This window comes from Thermomyces lanuginosus (assembly GCF_041956635.1).
Source record: "Thermomyces lanuginosus strain ATCC 200065 unplaced genomic scaffold VTN49scaffold_31, whole genome shotgun sequence".
Lineage (NCBI taxonomy): Eukaryota > Fungi > Ascomycota > Eurotiomycetes > Eurotiales > Trichocomaceae > Thermomyces > Thermomyces lanuginosus.
In genome coordinates this window covers 1,053,403-1,066,682 of record NW_027192365.1, presented here as the reverse complement: position 1 = coordinate 1,066,682, position 13,280 = coordinate 1,053,403, and the positions used below count along the sequence as shown (strand labels likewise).

At 53.5% G+C, this 13,280-nt stretch overlaps 7 protein-coding genes across 7 annotated transcripts; 3 read left to right on the top strand and 4 right to left on the bottom strand.

Annotated features, from left to right (window-relative positions):
* Window positions 1–45: 45 nt before the first annotated feature.
* On the top strand, window positions 46–346 carry VTN49DRAFT_4434 (uncharacterized protein; the record flags this gene model as incomplete). Its single annotated transcript, XM_069412380.1, has 2 exons — window positions 46–107; window positions 175–346. The coding sequence occupies 2 exons, from the start codon at window positions 46–48 to the stop codon at window positions 344–346; spliced, it is 234 nt and encodes a 77-aa protein (XP_069267629.1).
* Window positions 347–897: 551 nt separating this feature from the next.
* VTN49DRAFT_4433 (uncharacterized protein) lies at window positions 898–1,736 on the bottom strand (the record flags this gene model as incomplete). The annotated part of the gene is made up of 2 exons (XM_069412379.1): window positions 898–1,627; window positions 1,699–1,736. The coding sequence occupies 2 exons, from the start codon at window positions 1,734–1,736 to the stop codon at window positions 898–900; spliced, it is 768 nt and encodes a 255-aa protein (XP_069267628.1).
* A 509-nt stretch (window positions 1,737–2,245) lies between these two features.
* On the bottom strand, window positions 2,246–5,491 carry VTN49DRAFT_4432 (uncharacterized protein; the record flags this gene model as incomplete). Its single annotated transcript, XM_069412378.1, has 1 exon — window positions 2,246–5,491. One exon carries the CDS (start codon window positions 5,489–5,491, stop codon window positions 2,246–2,248), a length of 3,246 nt encoding a protein of 1,081 aa, XP_069267627.1.
* Window positions 5,492–6,276: 785 nt separating this feature from the next.
* VTN49DRAFT_4431 (uncharacterized protein) lies at window positions 6,277–7,422 on the bottom strand (the record flags this gene model as incomplete). Its single annotated transcript, XM_069412377.1, has 4 exons — window positions 6,277–6,733; window positions 6,794–7,124; window positions 7,203–7,234; window positions 7,298–7,422. 4 exons carry the CDS (start codon window positions 7,420–7,422, stop codon window positions 6,277–6,279), a joined length of 945 nt encoding a protein of 314 aa, XP_069267626.1.
* Window positions 7,423–8,202: 780 nt separating this feature from the next.
* VTN49DRAFT_4430 (uncharacterized protein) lies at window positions 8,203–10,988 on the bottom strand (the record flags this gene model as incomplete). Its single annotated transcript, XM_069412376.1, has 2 exons — window positions 8,203–10,545; window positions 10,608–10,988. The coding sequence occupies 2 exons, from the start codon at window positions 10,986–10,988 to the stop codon at window positions 8,203–8,205; spliced, it is 2,724 nt and encodes a 907-aa protein (XP_069267625.1).
* A 91-nt stretch (window positions 10,989–11,079) lies between these two features.
* On the top strand, window positions 11,080–11,301 carry VTN49DRAFT_4429 (uncharacterized protein; the record flags this gene model as incomplete). Its single annotated transcript, XM_069412374.1, has 1 exon — window positions 11,080–11,301. One exon carries the CDS (start codon window positions 11,080–11,082, stop codon window positions 11,299–11,301), a length of 222 nt encoding a protein of 73 aa, XP_069267624.1.
* Window positions 11,302–12,439: 1,138 nt separating this feature from the next.
* VTN49DRAFT_4428 (uncharacterized protein) lies at window positions 12,440–12,852 on the top strand (the record flags this gene model as incomplete). The annotated part of the gene is made up of 3 exons (XM_069412373.1): window positions 12,440–12,641; window positions 12,694–12,723; window positions 12,794–12,852. 3 exons carry the CDS (start codon window positions 12,440–12,442, stop codon window positions 12,850–12,852), a joined length of 291 nt encoding a protein of 96 aa, XP_069267623.1.
* Window positions 12,853–13,280: the final 428 nt, after the last annotated feature.

Below are 13,280 nucleotides of genomic sequence, written 5' to 3'. Positions count from 1 at the left end.
ACAGTTTTCTTTCCTTTTTCTTTCCCTCTGTCCCGTTAATAGCGAATGCTGCTTCAATTTACAAAAAATGTGACATGTGATGACGGGTTCGTTCTTCCTCGAAACGGGTGCGCGAATGGAATGATTTTTCCTTCCTGTTGATTGCGTTCTCTACTCGTTCAACGAGCTGGACAGGGAGAGGGGGTGCTTGGAGATGGGTGTCCTTTGGCCTCTCAGGGCCACAAGGGAAAAACCTGGCATGACTCTTTGCTGCATTGCCAATGGGGCCCGCCCATCAAACACTTCTTTTGGGCTTTGGGTCAGAGGTCCGGGGAAAAGAGGGGCATATATGCTAGCCTACACCTGAATCCCAGACAGAATCCAAAAAGACAATTAAGTCTAACCAAGAGAAGTCTTTTGATAACGCGCTCCAGTAGCAGCAACGCAGCGGAGGCCAGAAAATACCCATCTCCCCTCTCCTTTCCAGAGTCAAACAAAAAAAAAACGCCACCAGTTTATCTCCTCGTTACACCAGCAATGACTTTTTCTCAAGAAAAAGTTGTTGCGGTCCATGGTTCTCGAGGTATACGTCTGGTGGATATCGAACCTATCGGCGGAAGAAGGGCTCACTTAGCTCTGCCCTCTTCTCCCGTGTCTCATCCGCAGACTCTGCCCGAAGCTGGCCCTGGTCAGTTGCGGAGGGTTAGGGTTTGATGGTGAGATACAAGCAATCATTCGTAGGCACTTGCATGTAGGAGGTATACTTTAGACATGAATTAAACCACTCAAGATTTGGCATTTTCTTTAAGACGTCCCAAATCAAATATGAGCGTCCAGCCGAGAATAATATGACATGAGGACCAAAACACACTACTACGGGGATATCACAATGCAAAAATGAAAAAAAAGGCCCAGCCCTTAGCTGCTCGAACCGACACATCTGTCCCAACCCGGTAGCCCACATCCCATCCCAACGAAGAGATATACCAAGAAAATAATCACAATCACTAGCAGCACCATCACCTTGACATTCTTCCACCACATCTTCCTCCGGAGCCCGCGCGACCTCATCCGGAAATCATGCGCACTACCACCCAACCGATCCGTCTTATCAACCAACAGATCGATCCGCTCCCCACGCTCCAACACCCTCTCAATATTCTCCGTCATGATATCCCTCACACTATCAATCTCCCGCCTCGCCGACGCCAACGAATCCGACGGCGGTGCGGTATTGTAACTCTGCAGCAGTCCCCGTAGCTCCGAGTTAAACGCCGCGCATCCATACGCGGGCAAACTCGCATAATCCGTCGTCGACGGCGGATACGCCGCAAGAAACCTCCGCTTGATCTCCAACAGAAACGCGAAGGGGATGCGGCGACCTTGCTCCGTTGTCGCCACCACGAGGTAGCTCAACGAGCTGTGCGACGAGGGCTCTTGCGAAGGTGTCTCATTTTCGGCACCAGCCGTGGATGGGGAGTCGGCAATGTAGTGCACGAAGAGCCGATCGTGCGTGTAGGTGAGTTTCTGTGGTCGGTCGTGCGAGATCTTGGGGAGGATGATGGAGGCGAGGGAGGAGGCAGAGGTCATAGAAGCCCCCGGGGCCGAGTGTTCGGCGAGAATGGTGGTCCCATGGGCGATACAGGAGCTTTTCTCATCGTTAGCATCGTGATACTCTCTTTTGTTCGCCCAGTGCAGCCGGATCGTGGATGTACTTACTAGAGTAGAGAACTCGGGGGCCTTGATGAAGACGCCATGGCCAAGTCAAATGATGAATTCCTGACAAAGGTTCTCTTTGAAATATGATATGATTGATTTGGAACCTGAAATCGACTCTGAAGGAGCCTTTTCACAAGAAGACATCTCACGCGGTGACGTCGGTGCTCGACCGAGCTGGTCAATCACATGATCCAATCCTACTTTTCCCGATCGGGAGGACATTCAGTTGCGCATGAATTTGGCCAGTTGACCATGAGAAGGCATCGCCAGGGGAGCTCCCAACTGTTTCGGGTAGCAGCAATTGGTGCTACGAAGAGACAATTTCGTCGAGACTCGATCAAAAAGATTTAATCATTTTTACAGAGCTACTAACCTACACCAAAATGCTAAACACAATCTTGACGACGCAAACAGTCCGCCAACATGATGCCCCAGGAAAACAGAAAAGTCTATCAAAAGGAGTGGGTATCTCTGTAATGACTCCAAATACAAAAAGAACGGCGTTCAATCGTAACAAGGGAAGGAAAAGAGAGGGAGCGAAACTCGGTCAGGATTGATTTGAAGACGCGACGTCCTGACTGTTGGGCCTTGTATGACCGTTCTGCATCCAACGAATGGTCTCTGCGCGGCGCGCGACAATGTCCTCTCTGCGCACAACGTTTCTCAGCGCCTCGCTTGCCTGAATGAGACCGTCAATGCTGATGGCGTGGTTTGTCATTTGATGATTGACGTAAGTGTAAACCGCTGCCGACGTCGAGCAAGCGAGCAACTGCGGCTCGTTGAGTTTGAGCAAAGCAAGCGCCACTTGGAAAAGAAATGTGCTTCCGGAACCGCTCGATAACGTCGTGCCATCGTCTTGCTTGCTCGAGTTACCGTTTCTGGTTCCATCCCTGGCGGTAGCTGGAGTCCCTCTTTGCGGCGTGCTAGTAGCGTTGAGGCAAAGAACCACGTCCCAAACCCGATACAAGGCCTCGGCCGAAAGGCAATCGGTGAAAACAGACAGGAACCATTGAAAGGTCAATGCCTCCAGCTCAACACCCAGGTCGTCCAGGTGCGCCGAGAGCCTGGGGAGGATCTCCCTGATATACTGCCGGAGAACATGTTGATCAGCTCGAGAAGCCAGCAGTCCATGATCATAGTAATGCTGAGGGAGAATATTCTCGATCATCGAAGCCAGGAGCCAGAATGCATCTTCCGCAGTTGGCATGATCAATAACAGCGAGGCGGCAATCAGATTCATGCCCTGGCAATATCCGACCTCGGGATTGCGGCGTGAATAGGCCAGTAGAACTTCCCTCAGCTTGGCAACCCCAGGCCCCTTTCGGAAAAACACGTTATCTGTCAACGTGCGATGGATATCCATGTCAATCTGGGCAACAATCTCCTGGTCGACATCGGCCGCGCCAACCCCGTTCACCAATTCTTCATAGTAACCGGGTATGCGCATTGCCGAGGCACCAGTACACTCCGCCCAGATTTTGGCACGATGAGCTACTGGAATACCTCCTAGGACCAGAGACCGGAACTCGCGCCACTTGTTCCGACCAACCTTGCCTTTGTTGCCCAATCCTGCGATGCCAACCACTTCGCCGTCGGCGAGTGACACCTCCGGCATGGCAAGTGATAGGTTAGCACGTTCAGGATCCATGGCCGCAGCCGCTTCGCCTTCTCGCCGTCGTTCGGCGCGAACTTTGCGTAGGAATTCATTCCACCTCTTTGTTCGTTCACGCTGAAGGTTGTCATGTAGTTCGGTAAGTTGCTCTAGAAGCATTCTGACCGGCTCCTGATCGTTGGACGCAGATCCGGAACTCGTATTCCGGGCCTGATTACTCGACCCGGCAAATTCTGGAGAGTCTGCGATGACGGCAGATGTCGATGATGTTGGCTGGGAATTGGAACTGACACAAGGTCCTCCAGACTTATCAACGGCAATGGAGTTCATCTTCTTTGCATCTTCATCCGCCGTTGTTATTCTGACGATAGGCGCCGCAGAGGGTGTGTGCGACAGCAGCTCAGTCGGATTGGTTGCGATGCGCAGGTAATCCTGCCAGCGCTTTGGAGGTGGAGCGTCGGGTTCAGCGTCCTCAAAAGACGCGGGCGTTGCTGACCGAGTCGTGGAGGGACCGTCAAAATTGCGGTCCTCCATGCCGCCTTCGTCGTCTAGAAACTCCTCGCTGCGGTAGCTGCTGATAGTTTCTGCCATGCTTGATCTGTTGGCTTTCTTTTTCAACAGAAAGGGTTCCTTCTGCCTCGTTCTCCGACGCTGATCATAAATGAATCCGAACCGATCAGTCAGCAGTTCATCCGACTTGTCGTCATCGTAGATATGAGTAAGAGTGGGCGGCCGCGATTCCATAGGGAGAATCGCATCCATCTCAACGGGACCGAGATTTGTAGCAACACTCTCCGGAGTTCGGTCCGAATTTGATCCATGAGAGACGGTTGGGACACGGCGCTGCCTGGCGCCGCTGGAAGCGGATGACCTGTCCGGGAGGGTGACGACGCCTGTGGAACTATTGATGCGTTTCAACGCAGCTACTGCAGACAAGCCACCCCTGGATGACGACGGCGTCAACGTGCCAGTGTCTTTCCTGGTTTTGTCTTGCATGGCAGATGACGTCGGACCGGAGTTCTGCTTGCTGTTCGCAGCAACAGAATTTCTCGCCTGCCCGTTGCCGGCAAATAGCCTTACGGTCCATGATGCGATAGAACTTGACGATTTGCGTGAATGAATACTTGCATCATCTGCACCATCTTTCCGGCGAGAGAACTCAACGGGAAAGTCTGTTCTCTGAGGTGGTTGGAACACCTCACCATCAAGGGGTTTCCGGCGTTGATTGTCCGTCCCAGGCTCGTCGCCAGGTGACTCGACATCACCAATGACGCTGCTAGCCCGACTGGTCTTGCGGCTGGTATTGTTGCTCCCAAAGAAGTAGTCTTGCCACGAGCGGGACGTTCGTTTGTTCCCCGAACCCGAGCCATTGCTTGAGGCTCCAGACTTTGCGTCCGTCTCGTTCTGAGCTGGGAAGCTGGATGATGGGAAATCCGCCAGTTCAGATTTCCCCACCGGATCCAGCATTGCTTGGCCCATAAGTCCATTGATGCTCGAAGACGTGCGCGGACTATCATTTTCGCCCTCATACGAGCCTGATCTCGAACCGTATTCGAGTTCCTGCAACCGACGCTCAATGTCCTGGCTGGAAACGGACACCTCGCGTAACATCCGCTTGAGCTCACGCTCCCGAGCATCGGCTCGCCGACGCAATTTCGAGATTTCGGCATCCCGCAGCGCGAGATCGCGCGCGAATTGTCTGATCAATTTGACCGCTCCGTTGCGCTCAATCAGGCGCTGAATATGCGCATCATCTGCCAGATGCAATGCGCCGGGAACATCAGCGGCCGAGACCGTGTCGTCGAACAAAGCTGCTCGACCGGAATTCAGGGACAAGTTCGAGGTCAGCTTATCCAGAGTTTCTTGACGACTGCGCCGAATCTCCCGCGCGCTGTCGCTCTCATTGCTACCCTCGGCCAACAAGGCCTGACTGAGCGCATTGTTCAAAGCGGGCTGACCGCGGAACCCTTCCGGGGATGCGTCGGGAGACAGCGACGGAAACGAGGTCAGATCCTCAGTGGCCGTGGTGGCAGCTGTCGTGGTCGTATTGGAGGATGACGTGGAGTGATGTTTGTGCGGTTTCGATCGCGCGGATCTAATTGTCTGGCTTTTGCGCGAGGAAGATGACGTTTGCGACGAGGAACGGCGTTGCGACGCTGCTGCCCGTGCGGCGTCCGCCATGATTCGTATGGCGCACACAGCTGAAGGAAGAGGAAGGGGATAAGGACCGCATTAAGGGCTCGGGAGTTCAATAGTACTCGGTGTACTCCATATAATACAAGATTATTATTAGAGACGCGACACGCAGCGGCCAGACGGAAGCGGGCCTAGGAGATGACGGAATGTGCAGCACGTGATGCAGCAAGGTGGATCATGATGAACGCGGGGAGCATGGCATCACAGGATGAGAAGGCATGGATGGGATCGGCAAATGATGACGCTTGTTTTGTTCTTTTCTTAATTTCCTGTTGAGAGGGGGGGGAAGATGACTACGGGCTATGATGCGTTGGCCCAACTGAACGGTGACGATCAAGGCTTGGATTTGCTTGATGCAGGCCTCCACCAATCATCATGACGTGCATGCGGGTCACGTGAGAACCATTTGGATTGATAAGCCCGGATGGACCGGCCGAGACTATTTTTTATGAATATCGAGGCAGACGATCCTTCGGGCTCCGAGTCGGGTTGAAACTTGAATATCGCGGATACTGCGCTCTTCGCGAATTAATAATATTTTTATAATAACTACATATCATTAGGAGAATATTATGGAAAATGTCAACGTCACTGGGATCGACGGAGAAAAAAATGACGTGATTCGATTCTGTTCTCTTCGAACGGATTCTTGACCGGAGAGTTTATCCTAGGCTACAGTGAGGCCACTCGAATGAAACGAATATCAGACAAAAATTTTCGGTGCCATGTATCAGGAACCAACCCTCCTGACAATAGGATATTCCCATGAGTCATGCCAATTTGCCAGGGACAAATGGATGTCCAGCACTGAGCCCTCCACAGACAGGTACGGCTTGGCCGTTGATGTAACTGCTCTCGTCGCTTCCCAGGAACAGAACCACACGAGCAACTTCATCCGCCACCGCGCCTCGACGAAGTGGATTCAATTGCCCAATCTTCTTCTCCGTCCCACGAGCGCGCGCATTATCATACATAACTTTTGTCATTCCCGTTTCGATGACGCCGGGACACACTGCGTTCACCCGGACACCGGTACCGGTCAGCTGGAAACAAGCGGTCTGTGCGATGCTGATGATTGCGGCTTTAGAGGCGGAGTAGTCGGTTGAGCCGGCATTGGAGCGGAGGCCGGCTACCGAGGCGGTGCAAATAATGGAGCCGGAGGGATACGGTTTCGAGGGAGACGTGATTTGCATGGCGGGAGCTGCATACTTGACGGCGAGGAATACGCTATCAAGATGAGCCATTTCTGTCCCGACACGGGAAAGGCGAAGAGGTAATCAATCCTACCTCAACGTATTGATCTTCATTGTGTTCATGAACCCGTCCGAGTCAATTTCCGTGAAGATGGTCGGATGGCCAATGATGCCGGCATTGGCGAACATAATATCCAGCCGACCGTACCGGCTGATGGCATCGTCCACGACGCCCTTGACGGATGACTCGTCACTGGCATCGAATTGGCGAATGTGCACATCAACACCCGGATAAAGCGACTCCATCTCCCTCTTGTGAGTCTCCAGATGAGACCCGTCCGCGTCGCAGAGGTAGACAGCCTTGGCGCCATTGCGGGCAAACTGATGGGCACTGGCCCGTCCGATGCCAATTGGCGAGTTTGCTCCTGTTTTGTAACATGTTAGAATGAGCTTCAAGCGTGAGAGTAAAGTAACTGTAACTGTAGAATGTATCTCGAACACACCAGTAACAATCACAACCTTATCCTTGACTCTCCTAATTCTCCGATCAGCAACGACTCACAGCCATATGCAGCTGTGTTTGCGGCAAACAACATACGGTCCTACAGAGTCCGAGGCAACCTGTCGAATCCGAGGAATATCCTCAAATGTGCCAGCATCAGGGATACCCTCGACCAACTGTTGGCTCAGGGCTTGGAGACGGCGTTTGGCCGCGGATGTCATGATTGGCAATCTTTTATCAATAGTGCTGTCCAGAGCGAATGTATAGAAGAGAATTAGAACCCATGGATGAGATCAGGAACAGCTTCCATGTAAATACACTAGGGGAGATACTACAATTCGGACAGCGTGCCGCGTTAGAGCTGCATCTGCAGTCGGTGTTAAGCCGAGGCTTTTCCCCGCTTGCTTATGTCATGCATGCATGCATGCAGGGCTCAGAGCTTGAGCCCTAATTTGTTGGCTCTAGGAGGGCCTGACTATGGTGTTGATGTGACAGCGATTTCATGTCCTTCGCAGGACGTATAGTTGAGGTACATGTGCCCGAGGAGGTTTCAACCATGGTCACGGGCCTCCTGGCAAAGATCACTTCCCAGCCAATGATATTCTCTACACTGCAGGCTACGAATTTCAAGTCGAACATCGGATTTACTGGGATATACTCCGGGCGGGTAGCCAAAAAAGTCAAATTGACTATCCAAGAGCCATCGATCGAAATAAACACAAAGAGAATCATTCAAAGGAGCGATTCCAACCAAAAGCACCGGTACATGTAGAACGGGCAGCGACTCGATAGAGTCGGGTGAATAAACCAAACAAAGTGGCAAAGGGGGAATAAAACACTGTATATATACCACAGGATAGCGCCGATAAGAACCAAAACAGAATAGCAGATTCACCTTCACACACAACCCCCGGAATTGTCGCTTCCGGGTTTCTGTATTTTTGGCCGCATTGCACAACTCGTCAGACCTCGCATTGCCTTAGGCTGCTGCCCGCTCGCGACTAGGAAACGATCCGAGCAGCGGTGGGCGCCACGATCTCCTGGCTCGGCTGCTTCGACACGGTCTGAGCCTGCGTCTGCTGATCTTCCTCGTGGGCATGCTCATCATCATCCTCGACAATCTTGGTCGGGATGTCGCCCGGCGAGTACTGCTGGCTAGACCGCTCGTTGATGGTGATGGTCGAGTTGCTCATCATCGACATGGAAGTGCTCGAACGGTTGTGAACGAGATCGGGGGTCGGAGGGATGCTGGACCGGTTGGTCTCCCCGGTCTCGCTGGTGTCATCGCGCGACGTCTCGCGTCCATCCTCCGACGGAGCAAGGGTGCTGCCCTCAGCACGAGTGGCATCCGGGTCCTCTTCCTCCGCACTCTGGGCGAGATGAAGACCCTCCACGGCAGCAGCGCACTGCTCGCTGATGTTGCGGATGATAGCCGCAATGGAATCGGTCTTATCCTTGAGATATCGATCTGCGACATCCGGCATGCTGAGCTGGGATAGACGTCGTTGCTGCTTCTCATCCGCATCATTGTGGTCGCCGAGGCTGCTGCCGCTTCGAACGCCGAACATGCGAGTACGAGATGACTGACGAGAAAGTCGACGGAAGGGCCGTGGGCTTCCTGTGGCGGAACGGCGGCCCGACTCCGACGACTCGTCTTGGTTCTCCTCGTATTGCTCCATGTAGTCACTAAGGTCGCTCGGCGTGGCCAGGTTCCGGATGATGTGCTCCATGTGATGCGTCTGGCCTTCGATCAGGCTGCGCAAGTGCACAACGATCCGCTGAGCCTCGTCACGCTGGCGAGTAAGTGTCGCGGTAGCGTGTTGCAGAGACTGGATCTCCTTCTGGTTGCGCTTCCGTTCGCGCTCCAGCTCCTCTGCAATTTCTTGCTGGAGAACCAGAGCCTCCAAAGCGTCGTCGCGCTGCTTCTCGGTACCCGACAGACGCATTGTAAGCCGGGCGAGGTCGTCCTTCTGCTGATCAATGAGCGCAGTAAGGCGGCGGTTCTCGCGCTTGTGGTTCTCGATCTTGACCTTAAGCTCGGACGTCTCCTTGGTGAGCTGCTCCGCAAAGGCCTGGAATTTGAGGAACTGCTGCTTCCAGGTCTCCAGTTCCTCGACCAAGAAGTTGTTCCGCTTGGTGACTTTCGAAATCTCGGTGTCCATACGACCCTTGAGGTTGATGAAGTCCTGCCATGCCTCCATCGCGTCGCGAGAGTACTGGTTGCGCTCTCGAATGATTTCGTTCAAGTGCCGCATGGAGACCTTGGTCATGAGAGGCTTCTTGACCGAACCGCCAAACAATGCCTTGACGCCAGTGTTCCGACCAAGCTTCTCGCAGACGTGATCCATAACGCTCATCACGGCATCTTGGTTCCACCAGGCGGGATCCTCGATGCATTCCACCTCGCCCTTCATGACAATGATCTGACCCGCCGGGACCAACTTGCCGCCTGCATATGCGGACCGCAGATGCTGGGGGACACCAGACGGGGTCACTTCACCATTCAGGGCTTGGGTCAACCGGGTGATGAACTTGGTGCGCTGCTTAGATGTCAAAACATTGGGAGGCTGGGAGGTCAAGACAAAGTTGCGGTCCAGGTCGACAACGAGGGCGTCGGGCGGCGCCGTGAACAAAGACCGGCATTCCGCCGTGATACCCAGAATGTACGGACCAGGCTCCTCGACCAGCTCCTTGGCATGACGAGCATGCACAACCGGCACGTACAAGCCACTCCATTCGTACACGCGAACACAGAAGCGGATGGTTTCGGCGGCGATGGTGAGCATCGCAGGGTAGTGACTGACGAAGATAATCCGGCGAGTTGGCGACACAGCCGCTTCGATGACGCCGACGATGTTGGGGATGGACAGGCAGTGGAACAGCGGCCACATGGCGAAGTTTTGGAAACCGGTGGGCGAGGACGGGAATTGGTAGCAGAGGGCATAGTCCTTCATGTCGATACGAACCAGATCATTCAGCCGCGGCGCGGGGAAGCTCAGGATGCGAGAGACTTCCTCCGCATGGAAGAGATTCGTGGCCTTGTTCCAGTGAATCCACATCCCCCGGAGGTAGTCGCCCAGCAGATCATAGAGCGGGTAGCGCGACAGGAAACTCAGACAGTAGGGGATCCAGTAGGTCTCATCCGGGTTGTCGAAGAAGTCGGGCTCGGTCTTGCGACGCAGATCGCGAATGGTCTCGGCTCGCTTCTCATCGGCTCGAGACCAGACTCGAAGAGCAATACCATAGAGAGTATGCGAGGAGTCCTGCTGAAGGACAAAAGAGTGGTGGGTGCAGTGAGGCTGCGTCTTGCCGGTGCAGATTTCCACATCATGTGGGAAGCAAGCCTAGAGAAGGAACACAAGACATTAGAAGACGACGAGAAGTCGTTGGCTCTGAATCTACTTACCCGCATTGCGGCATGCAGTTCTCGTGCAATCTCATTGTCCTGTTCAAGGCGAGGACTACTCCCTAGGATTTCGGGCAACCAAAACTGGGGAATGGCGCCCTTCATGTGCTGGATTTTGCCCTGAGGGGGCGGGGGGGCCTTCACCCATTGTGATGGCTCCCGGCCAACGCCGCAAACCATGTACGCATGGGTGAGGGTCTTTGGTGTTCGCTGAGTCTGCTTCAAATTCAGCGTCGATGGGATGGGTTGAGTGATGCGGGAATGCAATGACGACGTCCGACTGGGGATAACAAGCGAGTTATCCCCCTGGTCACGCGTCACCGGCCGGTCCCGGGTCGACGGCCGGACAAAGGACGAGTGATCTCTCAAAGAGGGAGCCATTTCTGCATGTGATGCCAGCGAAGGTTCAAGTGTTGCGGGTTGGCCCCGAGGACAACGAGGACGACGACGACGTCAAATCGAAAGAAAGGCAATGGATCCGCCAGGCAATGGCTACAACAATGCTGCAATCCGGTTGCACACGCCAGCTGTGGGCGTTATTCAGAAGACACAGTGGCACAATGGCCACAAAGTCGGTAACGAAAGAACGATACCAGGACGAGGAGACAAATTCCTCTTCTCGGAAGAGACGAGAGGGTGCCAGGAGCCCAGGCAAATCACTTCCAGCGCGACACGATACACATCTCCTGGATGAGCTTGGGCGGGAATGAAGCCTCTATGAGGTCGCGACGTCGCCCAGGACACCGTGGGGGGTGTAAAGAAAGGAGAGGAGGTTCGAAGAGAGCGAGCGAGGACAACGAGAGGCAGGCGAACGCAGGGAACGAGAGAAAAGGGGAAGAGGAGGAGAGGGAGAGACGGCGGAGCTAAAGTCAAGACTTGATTAGGGCATAGCATAGGCTAATGGAGCCTTCAGGGGGATGCTTTTGGTTTTAGGGGCGTTCCACCACCAATCGGCTTTAGATTCGATGGTTAATTTGCAGTGGAGAGTGTGCCCCTGCACGCCTGCATTTGCCTAGGCCCCAAAACGTCTACTAAAATGCACGCTAGGAACGATCGGGGGAGACGCTGCGGAGGCGTGCCCAGCCAAAAAGCCAATGTCATGACGCCGCTACTCGTGGTGACTGGGTCCCCCAGTCGGCCCGGCTGGAGTTAGTCAGGAACAAGGAACTCTCCAGGCCAGTGATTTTGCTTTTCTGACGGTGGTGCTTGCACGCCTTGGGGAGTTGGGGCCGTGCGAAGCGGGTTCTCTTTTTTCAGGTTTTGTCCCTGGTTTCCGAAGCTGTCATCGACTATTGTTGTGTATTCCGCCACTACATGATGGATGATCCTGGTCGATGCAAGGAATCAATACTCCAACGTTGGCTGGTTGACCCTACAATCTGCCTGATGCACTCCTTTTTGATGAAATTCTGATGAACAATGGGCCCGAAGCTGATGACCTGGCTATTCAGGGTGATGCAGAATCCGTGAACCTGGGACAAGGTCCGAGCTCGGAAGTTTGTTCAGCCGAGCTTGCACTGCTGCATGATATGATCGATATCGCGGGAAGCGAGTTATCCAGATTAGTCAGCAATATCGAACCTTGCCAAGATAACTCCATAACCCCAGTATTTGTGTTTCAATAACTTGGTCTAACTCCATCAGGCTAGTTTGCCTCGACTAAACGAGTGCACTGCTCCGAGATGCTCCAGGTTTCAACCAGCACTTCAATCAACTCGTGAATTTCGCATCGCACCTTTGATTCTCTCAATTTCTCGGATGAAGCAAGGAGTGCTCGTCGTCAATAACAATGACGCAATTTCCAGTCATGTCGAGTGGCAGGAACAATTTCCATGTTCACAATCCCCATCGCCGGTGGCGGCCTGGGCGCTGGATCGAATTTAAAGTTTGAGATCCTCCACTCCGTCAAGTTGCCCACATCCTGCATCCTGCATTCAGCGGGCCTGATAAGAGAGATGTCGCGCATTTTGCGCTTCATCCATCGGAATCGAGCATCGCCATTCGACCGCCAGCCGCGAGGTCGTACTATGCTAAGTATCTATCTTGTCTCACTACTCCACCCCGATCGATTGGTAACCATAGCTAGATTATCACGATTGGCTGCGTGGCTGCATGTGTAGGTTAGGTTCTGTCGTTCCTGAAATCTCCACTAATTAGGTTATTCTGCATGCGGCTGACGCACGAAGTCATGGAATACGTATCGAAAATCGAATGCGTTCCTGAATTTCTTGCCTCATTGCCTTAGAACCTAGGCCTCGCCGCCTCGCCCATCCCGAGCATCCCCGCAAGACAGAAAACCACCGGTAATCCCGTAACAACGGAATTGGTAATCAAGTGTATTCGATGGGTCTTCGGTGAGATCCGATCTAGCTCTCGGTTTTCGGTCATCGATCTTGGAGCCCAGGATTCCATGGAAAGTGTGTGTGGAATTGTGGATCGGTCCAGGAAATTGCGATTAGATCCCTGCATGTTGAGAAAGTCATTTTGGCCGCCAGATCAGATCGCTATCAGACGCGAATCGGAGATCGTGACCAGTTGTGATCGATATGAATGACGTGTTTTAATTGCAGAACTGGTCCTTCGATCCTGCAGCAGCGCTCGTTCCTTAGGGGTAAATACGTAAACTTTGGCCAGAAAGGATGGGACTAGCCACAGCCGTCAACAGTTCCCTAG